This window comes from Hyperolius riggenbachi, chromosome 1 (assembly GCF_040937935.1).
Source record: "Hyperolius riggenbachi isolate aHypRig1 chromosome 1, aHypRig1.pri, whole genome shotgun sequence".
Lineage (NCBI taxonomy): Eukaryota > Metazoa > Chordata > Amphibia > Anura > Hyperoliidae > Hyperolius > Hyperolius riggenbachi.
In genome coordinates this window covers 91,112,009-91,128,809 of record NC_090646.1, presented here as the reverse complement: position 1 = coordinate 91,128,809, position 16,801 = coordinate 91,112,009, and the positions used below count along the sequence as shown (strand labels likewise).

General features: G+C 44.1%; 1 protein-coding gene across 5 annotated transcripts in view; it reads right to left on the bottom strand.

Annotated features, from left to right (window-relative positions):
- LOC137563743 (peroxisomal acyl-coenzyme A oxidase 3-like) overlaps positions 1–16,801 on the bottom strand; it is a 372,185-nt gene that overhangs the window by 215,773 nt on the left and 139,611 nt on the right. For all 5 annotated transcript variants that reach the window (XR_011030424.1, XM_068276653.1, XM_068276644.1 and 2 more), the window contains exons 14-17: positions 12,658–12,773; positions 9,544–9,718; positions 7,362–7,429; positions 2,581–2,667 (exon numbers count right to left, since the gene is read on the bottom strand). Coding sequence is in view for 4 of the 5 variants with exons in the window: in XM_068276653.1 (XP_068132754.1) it covers positions 2,581–2,667; positions 7,362–7,429; positions 9,544–9,718; positions 12,658–12,773 (446 nt within the window). In the remaining variant the exon portion in view is untranslated. The remainder of the gene's footprint in view (positions 1–2,580; positions 2,668–7,361; positions 7,430–9,543; positions 9,719–12,657; positions 12,774–16,801) is intronic.

Below are 16,801 nucleotides of genomic sequence, written 5' to 3'. Positions count from 1 at the left end.
CATCTCCCTTAATCGCCTGTCTAATATTTCACCACCAGATGATGGCAGATGGAAAATGAACTTATGTCCAACTGTTTATGGAGCCCCAGCATTAGGCAGACCCCTACCCAGGTTATGCAGGAGAACAAAGGCGCCAAAAAGGATAAAAGGAAGCTAAATGAGCTTAAAAAACAAATTCTTGGTAAATAGAGGAGGTAGTGGTGGACTTACCTCCTCCAAGTAGACACACAACGACTGTAGTAAAGACAGTCAATATATTTTATTTATGAACTCTAAATATGCAACGCCTTTCGCAAGTTTGATCCCACTTCATCAGGCAATAAAAACGGAGCAATAGCATATGTGGTCAGTAGAAGAGCCAGGCACCTCTGTGACTAATCACAGAGGTGCCGGACTCTTTTACTGACCACATATGCTATTGCTCCGTTGTTATTGCCTGATGAAGCGGGATCAAACCTGCGAAACGCGTTGCATATTTGGAGTTCATAAATAAAATATATTGACTGTCTTTACTACAGTCGTTGTGTGTCTACTTGGAGGTGGTAAGTCCACCACTACCTCCTCTATTTACCAAGAATTTGTTTTTTTGAGCTCATTTAGCTTCCTTTTATCCTTTTGTCCTTTTGGCGCCTCTGTTCTCCTGCATAATATTGAGGCCACCCTGGGTGGAGGGTTGAACCCCCTTTTTTCTCATCTACAGAGAGCGACTTCTTATTCCTGAGTGGCGTCAGGAAATTCTCCCCACCTGCCTTTACAGTGGTTGCCTAATAGTAACCCTGGTTTGTGAGTATTAATATTTACTCTATCTAGTAACCATTTACCAGTACATATTACACTATTGGGGCTCTTGGTGTTCCTTGTATTTATGTTTATGGAGTGAGGCTCAGAGAGTCATACATTGTGCCCACCCCTTCCTACTTCACCAAGCTGCTCCCATTGGCCAACTGTTACTAACCCTGTGCTCACAAATCACATGGTTAAAGATGGCCAATTGGAGCAGCTAAGTAAAGGAGGAAGGGGTGGGCACAATTTATAACTCCACAGAGTTGGACATTCCCTTTATGAGCATGTGTGTTATTTTCCTAATACTTTATTCCAAATATTTCTACAAACACATGCATTTTGCAGACCACAAATATTTAGATTTTCTCATAGAGTACACACTATTGTGTTCCCACAAACATTTGCCTGCATTGTCTTTTTCAAATGTACTGCTGCACATATTTTTGTGAGAAATCACATGCAGATCAAATCAAATAATTAAAATCACTGGGTGACCCATGGAAAGAAAATGTACATGCACCAAATAAAGCATTGAAAGAAAATATCAAAACTGCATGCATTTTCAATGCTTTTTTGTGCAGGAGGCTATATGTGATTTTTTTTCTTTTTTAGGGTGCTTTCACACTTATTCATGCAATTTTCTGACTTTTTTCTTTTATTTGCAATTCTGCATTTTGCGTTTTTTTTTGCATCAGATTCTTTTGTTGTTTACGTTTTTTTAATGTACATTTTCACATTATGATTTTTCCATGCATATCCATAAAGTTAATTTACATGAATTATGTCATTAACTTTACCTTTGCGTGCAAAATTTTTTATTTGGAATAACAAAATTTGCATTTCTGCATAAAAATCAGGTGCGAAAATTTATACTACAACACATATCAAATGCAATGCCATTGACTTGCATTGAATGTGGGGCAAATGCAAATTCGCAAAAACGGAAAATGCTAACTAATTCTGTCATGTCCGAAAGGTCTTTAAGATGCCCATCAACGGGACAATTCTGCATCCTTTCAGATCGCCACAGTAATGGTTGAATTCCCACTAACTGAGCCTATCAGATTGGTGGGATTGATACAAAAAAAAAAAAAAAAAAAAAAAAAAAGGAACAATTCCATTAATCAGATCGAATTGGCTACAGGGGATTCATGTGTTAATGGCCACAACTGATCGTTTCCAATGAATTGATTGGAAATGATTGACCGGCCACAGAATTGTACTGTTAATAGCCATCATTGCAAAACTGGCTACATGAAACTGAATCCTGATTGGCTGCTGACAGGACAGGTTGCACGTATTTAAAGTAATCTCAGCAGCTTTGCTAAACAAACTAAAACAAGTGTGCCTTCTTAAAACAGAAGGTATTTGAGATAATTCAGGTTGGAGTGAGCATATGATGTCTACCATGATGCATCACAGCTCAATATGCAAATTGTCATTTGTGGTCCCTGTAAGCTTGGGTGTGTGTTTAGCTTAAAGGGACACCAAAGGATGATTTGCATATTGAGCAGTGATGCATTGGGGGAGACATCATATGCTCACTCCAATCTAAATTATCACAAATACCTTCTGTTTTAAGGAGGCAAATTCTTGTATTGCATAGCATTTTAGTAAGAGGGCTTTTTGGTCATTTGTAGTCCGTTACACACTCCTAGGAGTTCTGGTTCACCATGAGCTTGCTGGGTAATCTGTAACTCTAAATAAAGTACATGGTGACCTTACCTAGCAGTAGCTGTCTGTGTACTTAACAGAATTATATATTTTTTTTTACAGACAACAGTATGGCCAACGTACCTCTCCATCTGCCTTGGCAATAGGTGAGTTCAATATGAAGTCCGGGGGAGCGATGGCATCCACTAGAGACACAGCTTCATCTTTCAACTGTGTTAAAAAAAAAGGACACAAAAGAGTTGGCAGAAGCTTTTACTTTCCATAGTAACAAAACACAACAGAGCAGAAGTAAGCGGTTGCTAGAAAGCGTAACAGAGTGTAACGTGAGTGCGCACAATTGTAGAATTCTATTAGAGGAGCAAAAAAAATTCCAATTTATTGTCTGGGAGCCAATCGTCCCTTTTATAAATACGGCTTTTCCATCTGTCATCCTGGTTTATAGTACGGAACGCTCCAGGTTGCTCGTTAGCGGTGAAAGCGCTGGTAGCAATAGAGTTATACAAGAAGAGGGTCTGATTAGCGTGCACGCAAAGCATTTCCCTCTGTGTTGTTTTATGTGTAATCTGCATTCAGATCATTCAATAAACAGTTTTCTCTCTAGTTTAATAACTCAAGGGGCCAACAAGGCCTAAATGCGGAGTGATGGCGGACTGGAAGAGATGGCAATTCTGAGCAAATCTGACAGCTCATCACCATCATCAGTCATCGTAGTGATGTCATACGCCGCGCTCCCATGACCCCTGTGATGTATATGCATGCAGAACATACTAGGGGCTTATGTCAAGTATGCTGGAAGAATAAACTTTCTTACATTTTGCAGCGGTAAGCACTTTAAGGGAATGTGTCATGATTTGTTATTTCATTGGCATTATATTTATGTATTAGTTTTAATGCTAATAACCAAATTGTTTCAAAAGCATATAATATGTCATTTGTTATTAAATAGTAAAAATAATAACAATTAAAATAAAGAAAATTATATATAATACAGGTAGGGTAAAAAATACTAAATATTCATTTTAACAGGAGTCCAATCTTCTTAAAGAGAACCCGAGGTGTGTTTAAAGTGAACCTAAAGTCAGTAAAAAAAAACGAGATTAACTCACCTGGGGCTTCCCTCAGCCCCCTGCAGACGATCGGTGCCCTCGCAGCTCCGCTCCGATGTCCCAGGACCCGCCGGCGAGCACTTCCGGTTTGGCCGTCACCGGCCGACAGGCATGGGAACGCGAGTGATTGTTCGCGTTCCCAGCCTGTATATCGCCCCCTATGCTGCTATTGCGACCTCCTGGCCGCAATAGCAGCATAGGGGGCGATATACAGGCTGGGAACGCGAACAATCACTCGCGTTCCCATGCCTGTCGGCCGGTGACGGCCAAACCGGAAGTGCTCGCCGGCGGGTCCTGGGACATCGGAGCGGAGCTGCGAGGGCACCGATCGTCTGCAGGGGGCTGAGGGAAGCCCCAGGTGAGTTAATCTCGGGTTTTTTTTACTGACTTTAGGTTCACTTTAAAGAATGTTATCTGCATACAGAGGCTGGATCTGCCTATACAGCCCAGCCTCTGTTGCTATCCCAAACCCCCCTAAGGTCCCCCTGCACTCTGCAATCCCTCATAAATCACAGCCGTGCTGTGGGGCTGTGTTTACATCTGTAGTGTCAGTCTCAGCTGCTCCCCCGCCTCCTGCATAGCTCCGGTCCCTGCCCCCGTCCCTTCCCTCCAATCAGCAGGGAGGGAAGGGATGCAGGCGGAGACTGGAGTTCTGCAGAAGGCGGGGAGAGCAGGAGACTGACACTACAGAGATAAACACAGCCAGCTCTGACAAGCTGTTTGTCAGCACCGTGGCTGTGATTTATGAGGGATCGCAGAGTGCAGGGGGACCTTAGGGGGGTTTGGAATAGCAACAGAGGCTGGGCTGTATAGGCAGATCCAGCCTCTGTATGCAGATAATATTCTTCAAACCCACCTCGGGTTCTCCTTAAAGGGAACCTTAACCGAGAGCAATATAAATGTTTCCTTTTAGGCTGCTTTCACAGTGGGACGTTACAGGCGCACGTTAGAGCAGCCTGTAACACAGCCCAACTCACAGCAATGAAAAATCAATGGGCTGTTCACAGTGCCCACGTTGCGTTACATTGTAACGCTGCACGTTCTATGAAAGTGCAGCATGCTGTGCGTTATACGCGGTTTTAGCCGCGTTAGACTGTTTGCACATGCTCAGTAATTTTGTTTGTTTTATTGTTTTTTGTGTGCAGGAGAGGAGGAGGGGAGAGTCCGCTATTTTGCCTAGCCACATGGCTAATTAATATTCACTGCACTGCAATGCGGTTCTCTTCCTGCTAGCAATGATTCATATAAATCATTCTCTGCCTGCTAGCAATGATTCATATGAATGATTCTCGGTTCTCTGCCTGCTAGCAATGATTCATATGAATCATTCTCGGTTCTCTGCCTGCTAGCAATGATTCATATGAATCATTCTCGGTTCTCTGCCTGCTAGCAATGATTCATATGAATCATTGCCGGTTCTATCCAACAAAAATGGCACACCAAGAGCCGCATAACATGGCTCTATGTAGCGTCCACCTTTAGCACCACCATGCGTTGCATTAGGGAAATGTTATGCGACCTTAACGTCCCCTGCAATGCAACGTCATACTGTGTAAGAGCCCTTAAACAATACTCGTTGCCTGGCAGTCCTACTGATCTCTTTGGCTGCAGTAGTGGCTGAATCACACACCTGAAACATACATGCAGCTAATCTAGTCTGACTTCAGTCAGAGCACCTGATCTGCATGCTTGTTGAGGGTCTGTGGCTAAAAGTATTATGCTGGGAATACATGGTTCGTTTTTGAGGTGATTAGATGGTTCGATAGATAATTTCCGACATGTCCGATCTCCCTTTCAATCCTGGAAAAAGATAAGAAAAATGAGCGGAAGATAAGATAATCGACTGCAGAATCGAGTGGCAAAAACGATCGAGAGGAGAATCAAGCGCCAGAAATGAACCATGTATTCCAAGCATTAGAGATACAGGATCAGCAGGAGAGTCAGGCAACTGGTATTATTTGAAAAAGAAAAATCCATATCCTTCTCAGTTTAGGTTCTCTTTAAAATACAACTAAATTTCCTCGGACTCTGCCCACTCCATCTTCCAACTCCTGCCTTCAGGAGTGAGATACCGGTCAGTTGCAATGAAAACTTCCAGGCAAGGGAACAGTTTCCCTCAGGTATAGCCATGCTGCAGATCCATGCTAAGTGATCCGGCACAAACAGCAACGCTGAAACTGCTAGGACTTGAAAGCATTAGAGCACAGAACTGGAAATTAATTCTTCTCACCCTGTTCGCTATCATTTTAACTTATATACTGTCCTTGACCTGTAATATATACACACTGTCCTTGTATCATATTTGTCTATGTCAGTTAAACAACTGCCAAGATAGGTGGTCAGCCACAGGAAGCATCGAGGCACAAATGATTTTTCAGTTTGAAAAATTACATTTCTAAAGATAATATTTCTAATTTTTGCTAATCAGCGAGATATCCGTGCATGTGCAGAAGGCCACGATTGATGCGACTGAGCCAGATACCAGGGCTGATTGCGGCTGAACGGCAGACCTCAGGAGGACGGTGAGGGACTCACACGTGTTATGGGGCTGGAGGAAGCCCTGGGTAAGTATTGATTATTATTATTCGTTCAGCTCTAGTACACTTTAACTCTTTCAGGCAGTGAAAGAAAAAAAGAAACAAAGCCTCGGGACCGTGGTAAATAGAATCTACGCCCCATCTGTGGCTCTCCAACTGATGCGGTGTACATTCTGCGCTGCGGCTTACCGCGGTCCCCAGCCGATTGCTGCTCCTGGAGTTTTCATTGGCTCCTGACCTCTGTGAGCCAATCACAGTGATTGGGAATTGAAAATATGAAAAAAAAAGGCCTCTGGTCCTTAAAGGGACCAAAGGCTGCCATCCCAAATTAGTTAATATGTTTAGCACTGTAGATACACGTGTTTATTTCATCATGTCACCTCGGGTACACTTCAAGGTGAGTTGGCATTTAATCTTGACGGAATCTGCCAGTGAAGCAGGTGGATTCGGTGCATGGCGTTCAGCATTGGGCGCCAAAACCAGGCGCCCCATAGCAGCAATGTTATGCTGCGCAGGGCGTGTAAGCGTAATTCAGGGCTCCGGCGATAGCTGTACCCCGAGTTACTCCTCCCTCCGAGTTGGGACGACTTGGAGGAGGAATAATATTTACCATTTAACGTCATTTGCTCTCCCGGCGTCCAACTTGACCACGGCGTACTAATACGTACGCTCAGCCGGTGCTCTATTGACCCCTGCATTAGTGATCAATACATTTTCAATTGATTTCAGATAATTTAGAAATCAAAAGCATCATCAGGCATATTTGTAAATTATGAGTGGGCGAAGAAGGAGCATGGGGGAGGGGACAACTGGCTGCCTAGATTTCCATTGAATCATGTAGAACAAAGATAGTGGGGAAAGGGATGGTGGCTGCCATATTTATTTCCTTTTAAACAATACCAGTTGCCTGGCTGTCCTGCTCATCTTTCTATTCAGCAGTGTCTGAATCACAACAAGCATGTGGCTAATCTTGTCAGATTTTTGTCAGATACGTCGGATATGCATGCTTGTTCAAGGTCTATGGCTAAAAATATTATCACAGCAGGACATTCAGGCAATATGCATTGGTTAAAAGTAATTAAACATGGCAGCCTCCATATCCCTGTCACTTCAGGTTCACTTTAAGATTTCAGGTGAAATCTGATCAAAATGGAGTGGCACAAGGTGGTAGAAAAATTGCTACTCCCATAATGTTTTCCAATTTGGAAGCCATCAGTTGCTGCCAGATCTTCTGTCCCATATATGGACCTGTGCTTTGTACCTGTGTGCACAGCTCCAGGATGGCATCTTGTATGATCTTTCCAGGCAGTTCACCAGAACAGTATCCACCTATAAGACAGATATGACAGAATATTAGGCAGGGGATAATGCATAAAAGGGCATGTCAATAGTATGGGCAATAGTGTGTTTAAAGCACACCTGAACTTACCCACCAAAATTTGATTTTTACTTACTTAGGGCTTCTTCCAGCCCCCTGTAGTTTGTCAGATCCCTCGGCATCCTCTGGGTCCCCTCTGTTGTGCCGCTGCCAGCTCCGAAATATATGCAACTGGAGCTCTAGTCGTGGGCTACTGCGCATGCGTGGTCCCGTCCTTGTTCTTCTACAATCGTGTTTCTGTCATAGGGAGCATTCTGCGCATGCACAGCTCATTTTTTTGAGAACGGCGCATGTGCAGAACCCTTCTGGTGATGGGAGCGTGATCGTGGAGGCACTTGGATGGCACTAGGCATGCACAGTAGGCGCGACTGGAACTATTTTGGAGCTGGCAGCAGCGCAATGGAGGGACCCAGAGGATGCTGAGGGACCTGACACACTACAGGGGGCATGAAGAAGCACCAGGTACATAAAAATCACTTTTTTGGGGGAAAAGTCAGTTGTGCTTTAAATAAGAACTATACACTATTATCTTCATGTACACTGGCTAAGCAGAGGGGTAGATTCTCCTCAGCTGAAGAACACTTGAGGAGACCATAAGTGATCCTGAAAACATTTTGTAAGACTTGCAGCAACTAAATCCCGAAAATAAGCCAAGGCAAGTTAATTAAACAGGAAAAATACATAAAAAGTTATTTTTGTATAATGCCAGCCTTATAATGCAAAAAGAAAATGTCATATTGACACCACTACTTACTGCTATATTGGACTAGAAAGAAGGTAAACAGGAAATTCCATCTCGTTAATCTTTTAGTGAAAAAAGAGGCAGGTTTAATGAAAAAAAACAAACTGTTTGGTGGAGGTCTACAGATATCTAGGCCCTTTTGAGTTTTTTTAGGTTGAGCTCTTACTGTAAGTGGAGGCAGGAATCCTTTGAACTAGATTGTGCTTCTACCAGAAACATGCTACCACTTTTAGGGCTAGTGTACACAGACCTATGAATTCAGTTCAACATCGGTTCAGTGTCAGTTTATCATGTGTTTGACTGAAGGTCAATTGCAACTTATCTGTAGTTGGTAGTATTTATGGACCTTTTTCTTAAGTTTGGGTTGTGTTTGAGTTCAGTTTCCCACTCACCAAGACAGATGGGTCAACAGCGGATTTCAGACTAAATGTAACCTAGAAATCAAGAGTCACTAGCCCTTATGCAAATTAAAAAAATCTGGTAATGGCTTAGTTCTGGACCCCGATTTCTTTGCTCATGAGATAGAACCACCGTAATCTAGGCCAGAGCTGTCCAACTGGCAGCCCATGGGCCAGAGGTAGCATTCAGCAGTGGCTGGATAGGGTACTGGTTAAGAGCACTGCCTTTGACATGGGAGACCAGGGTTCAAATCCTATTCAGTAAGGAGTTCAAGACAAGTTTACCTAACAACTGCACAGTGGCCTCTTGAGCGCATCCCAATGGCTGCAGCTCTTGAGCGCTTTGAGTCCGACAGGAGAAAAGCAATATACAAATGTTCAGATTATTATTATTATTATTCACTTGCCCGGACTATCTCTTGTGTCAGGCCCCCTCCTTTGGCAGGCCCAACTTTTATTTGCACTTGGCTCCGCCCTCAAAGCCAGGACATTGATGCTCTGCCTCCTCCAGCTAAAAAAATCCAGTGCTAGACACACACCCTGCCCATGAAGTTGGACAGCACTTATGTAGGCTATGGGGCTTTTACACCTTTGTCTATTTGGTAGTGTTTTAGCCGGGGATCTCCTTTAGTTCTACTGTGTTTGTTTGCTGTTTCATGTGCTCCTCACATGCAGACTGTAAGGAGACACTGTTCCCTATAGATATGGTGTATCTTAACTACATAGCATCAAAACAAGACTCTTTTTTATTTATAAAAAACTTGCAAGTCAAATTAGAAAATGGAGCATTATACTAATATAACATTTTAATTTGTGATATTGAATATTTTCCTGCTGATGATGTGCTAGTTATTAGCAGGTCTTGCAGCTTTTCAATGATTTGTATCCCCACCAGTTCACATATAATGCTCCCCTCCCTCCTTACCCTGATACAGCACTGCCATGTGTTTGCTGAGTGACCAGAGTCCATATAGGGTGCACAGCATCCTCAGGACCGGCTGGAGGGACATGGGAACACTGGAGTCATGGGTATAGTCATAGTATCTCTGCAGTACAGTGTGCTCAATAAATGCCAGGGCCAGCGTCCGACAGTAATACACCTGAAAGACAGGAAGATGCATGAATTTCATAGCTTACTGGATATCTTTAAATTGAGGCTGGGTGCACACATAGCAGAAACGCTAGCGTTGTGAAAAAATTTGCGGCGGCGCAGCAAGCACAGTAAGCACAGTTGCCCCAGTATAGGGAGTCTAGTTACCCCGGTACAGCTAGTATAGTGCCCCAGTATAATTAGTATCTAAGTGACCAAGTATAGTTGCCCCAGTATAGCTAGTATAGTGACCAAGTATAGCTAATATAGTGAGTGACCCAGTATAGCTAGTATAGTGCCCCAGTATAGCTAGTATAGTGCCCCAGTGTAGCCTACTCCCCCCGCGGCCGCCTCTCCTGTTACCTTATGAGCTGGCGGCCGCTTCCTGTCACAGATTCCTGTAGCCGCTCTCCTCCGTGCAGCATCTTCTATTTACAGCAGCGCGTCGCACGGCTGCTGTAAGGAGGGAAGGAGGCGGGGCAGCGGTTCCCATGGTAATGTCGATCGCCGCTACAGGAAGCCGTTGCCCCGCCTCCTTCCCTCCTTACAGCAGCCGCACAGGAAGCGCTGCTGTAACAAGGAGATGCTACACAGAGAAGAGCGGCTACGGGAGATCTGTGACAGGAAGCGGCCGCCAGCTCATAAGGTGAGAGGAGCGGCGGCCGCGGGGGGAGGAGGGGCGAGAGGCCAGATCCGCCGCGGCCCAGCTGGAAACTGCCCACGGACCGGCAGTGGGCCGCGGCCCGGTGGTTGGGGACCCCTGCCGTAGAATACTCAGAAGTTAATGATGACCCAGGAGTATAGGTCAAAAGAGGGCGCCCTGAGATTTGGGCGCTCAGGATACCAGACAGTAGATTATCGGTAAATTTACCAATATTCTACAATTAAACTTTAAAAAAGGATCGTAAAATATCAGTATTAAATATTGATATTTTACTGTAGCTAAACCTAAGCCTATTCTTACACTGAACCCTCCCACTACTGATACCTGACCTTAACCTTCACCCCCCAAGCCCAGGTGCCTAGCATAAACCTTCTTCACCGCCTCAAAAAAAACCCTTGTCTCACCTTAGCCCCTCCTACCCCATGCTTAGCCTTAACTGTCCTTGCAACCCCCCCATAGCTAACCTTAACCCTTCCTACCCCACGCCTATCTGTAACCGCAACCCCCCCCCCTCCCCAGGGTAACCTTAACCCATCCTACCCCATGGCTAATCTTAACCACCCCCCGCCCCCAAACGGCTAACCTTAACCCTCCCTCCCCCACACCTAACATTATCCATTCCTGCCGCCTCAAACTCCTCCCCTCCCCCCGCTGCAAAAACCGTACATTTTAGAATGCCCCCATAGGGGCACATTTAATTTATCGGTAAGGAGGGGCAATGTTGGGCCTCCCCAGAGGAATAAAACCTTTGCCTGTTAAAGATTTTATGGGGGAGTAGGGTTTAATATACCGTATATCCTCGAGTATAAGCCGAGATTTTGGGTCCAAAAAAATGGCCCAAAAGTGGGGGTCTCGGTTTATACTCGAGTCACTTCATCTGCCCCCCCCCCCCCCCAGTGTCCCCGAGTGCCTGCTCGACCCCCGCCATATACAGCATGTTCTGTATAATGTTGTGGCTATATAACACGTCAGTGGCTCATTTACCAGTATGTCAGCAGCTGCGGCTCCCCCGTGCATTTTTTATCCCCCCCTTGCTGGAGTGATGTGGTCCAGGCTGGCATAGCGCCGATGCACAGCATTCATTCACAGGACCAGGCTGCCTGAAGGAGTCTCATGTCTATGACACCCTCTAGTGGCACCTTAAACTGCGAGCGCCACTGCAGGACGTCACAGAGCTGAGACTCCTTCGGGGCAACGTGGTCCTGTGAATGGATGCCGTGCACCGCTATGACAGCCCGGACCACATCGATTCAGCGGGGAAGTAATAGACGCGGGGTGGGGGAGTCATAGAGCTAAGGCTCCTTCGGGCAGCGTGGTCCTGTGAATGGATGGCGTGCACCGTTATGCCAGCCCGGACCCCATAGATCCAGCGGGGAGGTAAAAGACGTGGGGGGGGGGGGGGGAGTAAAAGATGCGGGGGGTAGCCGCAGCCACTGGCATGCTGGTAATTGAGCCAGTGACATGCTATATAGCTGCAACATTATTCAGGCGGAGGACACAGGCGGAGGACTCGGAGTAGGTGCTAGGATGGTAGTAAATTGAAGGAACACAATGACTCCACCCATTTATGGCAGGGGACACAGGCAGGGGTCGAGCAGGCACTGGGGGCGCATGTTATGCATGCTGACATATGTGTACATGATTCACCTGCACCATAATACCACCAGCATATGGTGTAGGGGGCACATATGTCATGCATGCTGATATATACATGATTCACCTCCACCATAATACCACCAGCATATGGTGAAGGGGCCATTCTGGATGTTATTAGCAATAAAAAGAAGTGTACATTTATTCTGTAAACCTATTTCTTGCTATCTGCTGATGATTTTGTTCTGCTTTTCCTGTGTATGGTTGTGGCCGGTCATGGATGTGAGTGGTGGTGTGGTTGTGGCATTTCCTACCCCCGTCTTATACTCGGGACAAGCATTCTTTCCCCTTTTTTTAGGTAAAAGTTGGGGGTCGGCTTATACTCGAGTATATACGGTACTGTCTAATTTGGAGGTCTATATGTACAGTATCATACTTTATTTTTTAAACTGCAAACCTGAATTTTATCCATATGGTAAACATTACAATAATAAACCAAACAGGAGCATGTAAAAGGTAAATGCAATTGCCTATTTATAAAATCAACTGAACTTTATTAAAATACAAAAAAAAAAGGCTGAACATGGAGCTGATTATTTTCACTTGCACATTGTGCTGGCTCGCTGAACAGTGTGATGTAATCTCTCTTTTGACCAGGAAAACGGAAACAGGAAAATGATTAAAAGCTGTACCTGGCTATTGTTTCTTGCATCAAAGTCATTGGTGGCCTTCTGCCTCTCTCTCTGGAGTTTATGGGAAGTCTCGCGGAGGAGGTAGCACACCAGCCATTTATAGGCTGCCAGCGGAACTGCAGAATAAAACACAGATAACGGTTATTGGAAGGCAATACTCACAGGGAAAAACTGGCAGAACACGTTTACGGTCACGGTGGGCTTCAGGAGCAATCAGTTCATAGCTTTGGATGAGAGGATGCAGATGCTGGCCATCCGTTTGTGCAGCTGTGTAGTTTCACAGCTATGGATTTCCTAAGGTTGGAGATCACTGAGGCCCATATGCAATTCACTTTTTCTCCTGCGTTTTCTCTGCAGCTGAACTCTGGTCCCCTATATTTTGGTGGTCTACCTCTCCCTCTAGATTGTAAGCCTCCTATCCCTCCTCCTTATGTCTCCTACCTGATCATGCACCTCCTTTACTGTGCACCCATTGTATGTTCTCCCTGTGTCTGTGTGGGTTTCTTCCGGGCACTCAGGTTTCCTCCCACAAACCAAAAAACTTACAGATAAGTTAATTTGCTTCCTTTCTAAAATTGGTCCTAAACTAGGATACATACATTACACAATACATACATAGATACAGTGGAGGAAATAATTATTTGACCCCTCACTGATTTTGTAAGTTTGTCCAATGACAAAGAAATGAAAAGTCTCAGAACAGTATAATTTCAATGGTAGGTTTATTTTAACAGTGGCAGATAGCACATCAAAAGGAAAATCGAAAAAATAACCTTAAATAAAAGATAGCAACTGATTTGCATTTCATTGAGTGAAATAAGTTTTTGAACCCCTACCAACCATTAAGAGTTCTGGCTCCCATAGAGTGGTTAGACACTTCTACTCAATTAGTCACCCTCATTAAGGACACCTGTCTTAACTAGTCACCTGTATAAAAGACACCTGTCCACAGAATCAATCAATCAAGCAGACTCCAAACTCTCCAACATGGGAAAGACCAAAGAGCTGTCCAAGGATGTCAGAGACAAAATTGTAGACCTGCACAAGGCTGGAATGGGCTACAAAACCATTAGCAAGAAGCTGGGAGAGAAGGTGACAACTGTTGGTGCGATTGTTCGAAAATGGAAGGAGCACAAAATGACCATCAATCGACCTCGCTCTGGGGCTCCACGCAAGATCTCACCTCGTGGGGTGTCAATGGTTCTGAGAAAGATGAAAAAGCATCCTAGAACTACACGGGAGTTAGTGAATGACCTCAAATTAACAGGGACCACAGTCACCAAGAAAACCATTGGAAACACATTACACCGCAATGGATTAAAATCCTGCAGGGCTCGCAAGGTCCCAGTGCTCAAGAAGGCACATGTGCAGGCCCATCTGAAGTTTGCCAATGAACACCTGAATGATTCTGTGAGGGACTGGGAGAAGGTGCTGTGGTCTGATGAGACCAAAATAGAGCTCTTTGGCATTAACTCAACTCGCTGTGTTTGGAGGAAGAAAAATGCTGCCTATGACCCCCAAAACACCGTCCCCATCATCAAGCATGGGGGTGGAAACATTTTGCTTTGGGGGTGTTTTTCTGCTAAGGGCACAGGACAACTTAATCACATTAACGGGAAAATGGACGGAGCCATATATCGTGAAATCCTGAACGACAACCTCCTTCCCTCTGCCAGGAAACTGAAAATGGGTCGTGGATGGGTGTTCCAGCACGACAATGACCCAAAACATACAGCAAAGGCAACAAAGGAGTGGCTCAAGAAGAAGCACATTAAGGTCATGGAGTGGCCTAGTCAGTCTCCGGACCTTAATCCAATAGAAAACCTATGGAGGGAGCTCAAGCTCAGAGTTGCACAAAGACAGCCTCGAAACCTTAGGGATTTAGAGATGATCTGCAAAGAGGAGTGGACCACCATTCCTCCTAAAATGTGTGCAAACTTGGTCATCAATTACAAGAAACGTTTGACCTCTGAGCTTGCAAACAAGGGTTTTTCCACTAAGTATTAAGTCTTTTATTGTTAGAGGGTTCAAAAACTTATTTCACTCAATGAAATGCAAATCAGTTGCTATCTTTTATTTAAGGTTATTTTTTCGATTTTCCTTTTGATGTGCTATCTGCCACTGTTAAAATAAACCTACCATTGAAATGATACTGTTCTGAGACTTTTCATTTCTTTGTCATTGGACAAACTTACAAAATCAGTGAGGGGTCAAATAATTATTTCCTCCACTGTATATGACTATGGGAGGGATTAGAATGTGAACCCCACTGAGAGACAGTTGGTGACAAGACAATATACTCTGTACAGCGCTACGTAATGTGTTGGCGCTATATAAACAAATACAAATAAATATACACACACACACACACATACTATCACCTGAGGTGCTCATGAATTGAGCTCCCGTCAGGTGGTGTACCAGAGTTCAATTGTACTCAGAAATAAAGTGCATAAGTGAATATCATCAATCAATTGTCAGATGACCCAATAAGAAAAAAAAACTTAAACAATAATGGTGAATAAATAATAATAATCAATGCAAATCTCATTAATAAAGTGGCACAGTGCTTGAGGCAATGGCGCCTGTAGATACAGGTGTGCACAAAGGAAGTACACAAGGGAGCATAATACGCTACCCAAGAAGAGCGGACACTGGAGTAGGCTGGCGAGTAGAGGGTGAAGGAGCCACCTGGCAGAGAACTCCGGTATCGCGGCAGTCACGCCACTTTGTCATGAGAGGGGGGGGGGCTCGCATTGTGCTATATTTTCAATGCATACATACAGACAGCTGCATGTCTCCCCTCCTGCTGAATGACTTGCCTTCCAATGAATCAATCAATGGAACAGTGCCCTGATAAAAGCATCGATGTCTATGCCAATTTTATAAACTATGCCTGAACTATGGTAGGAGGGTCAGCTATGTATGCGGTCTTACTACAACCTAGGTGCCCTAACAGTCAAAAATGTAAAATACAGAGAGGTCAGAGAAAATTGTCAAATCCATTCTGGCAAAAACCCAATGCATGAAAAGCCATCAGCAAAAAAACAGCTGTAAGGGCTTTATTAAAAAGTACCAAAAACTAAATAATAAAACTACCAAAATGACTTGTAAATTCGGCTCTCTGGCCAACCTATCTGCGATTACTGATTTAAAGGTTGGTTTTGGAACCGTAGCAAGTCCCCCTTGATGATACTCAATATTTTATGGAACTGTATAAAGCACATAATCAGATATAAACATTCCAATAGTCTCGTGATTTAAACTCATTGGACGGAACAGTAACCCAGTTCTAGAAATGAAACAGAAATTTTTACAACACTGCTACAATACAAAAGCACATAAAAAGTATTTAAAGAGTCACAGCTTGTTCATTCCAAGTATTTTTTTCTTTTTATCGTCAACGTTGCCTGCGCAAGTGTTCCAATGATGTCATAGTGGGACTCTCTGCACTAAGTGCTGTACAATATGGGCACTAGAACGCAATTAAACTTAGTTCCCAGTGTTTCCATCAAAACAGAATAATGAAGAACGCACATAAGGACACGGTGTTAAGCAGAGAAATATGATGTGACTTGCCATGACTGCAATCCATTAATGTATAAAACACTGGCTATAACGTTTACTGTTAGTTGCTGTCATTTCTGCTCTACGCATTATTCTAGCTGACGGATTCCTCGGGAGAGCATGCAGGTTCCTCCGAATAGCCGAGTGGCAGGAGGGCTTCCAACTTATGCTAAGTATATGGATCAAACCATAATTTCCTGTATAAAAAAAAGAAATGCTGGATATAAGCTTTCACTGCTTAAAGACTTATTTAATGTAAACCTGCCACTTTCTTCAACACAATGAAAAGTTCGCACTGCACAGAGTTATTCTTAACACATACTACAGATGTAGGCAGTCAGTGTGCAGATATTTGTAGAGGAGTATTGACCATCTGACATGACTCACTCCAGTAGGCAAAACATACTCCACACTCCTGTACCATCATCTATCAGGGGTGTTCCTCCCGGTCTCAGTCCCCATCTCAGGAGGGTCATAAAACAAGAGTGGCCATTATGATATTCACACCCATAACAAGTGTAGCCACAAAAACACCTGGGGCCATATGCAATTAACTTTTTCTACTGAGTTTTCTCCT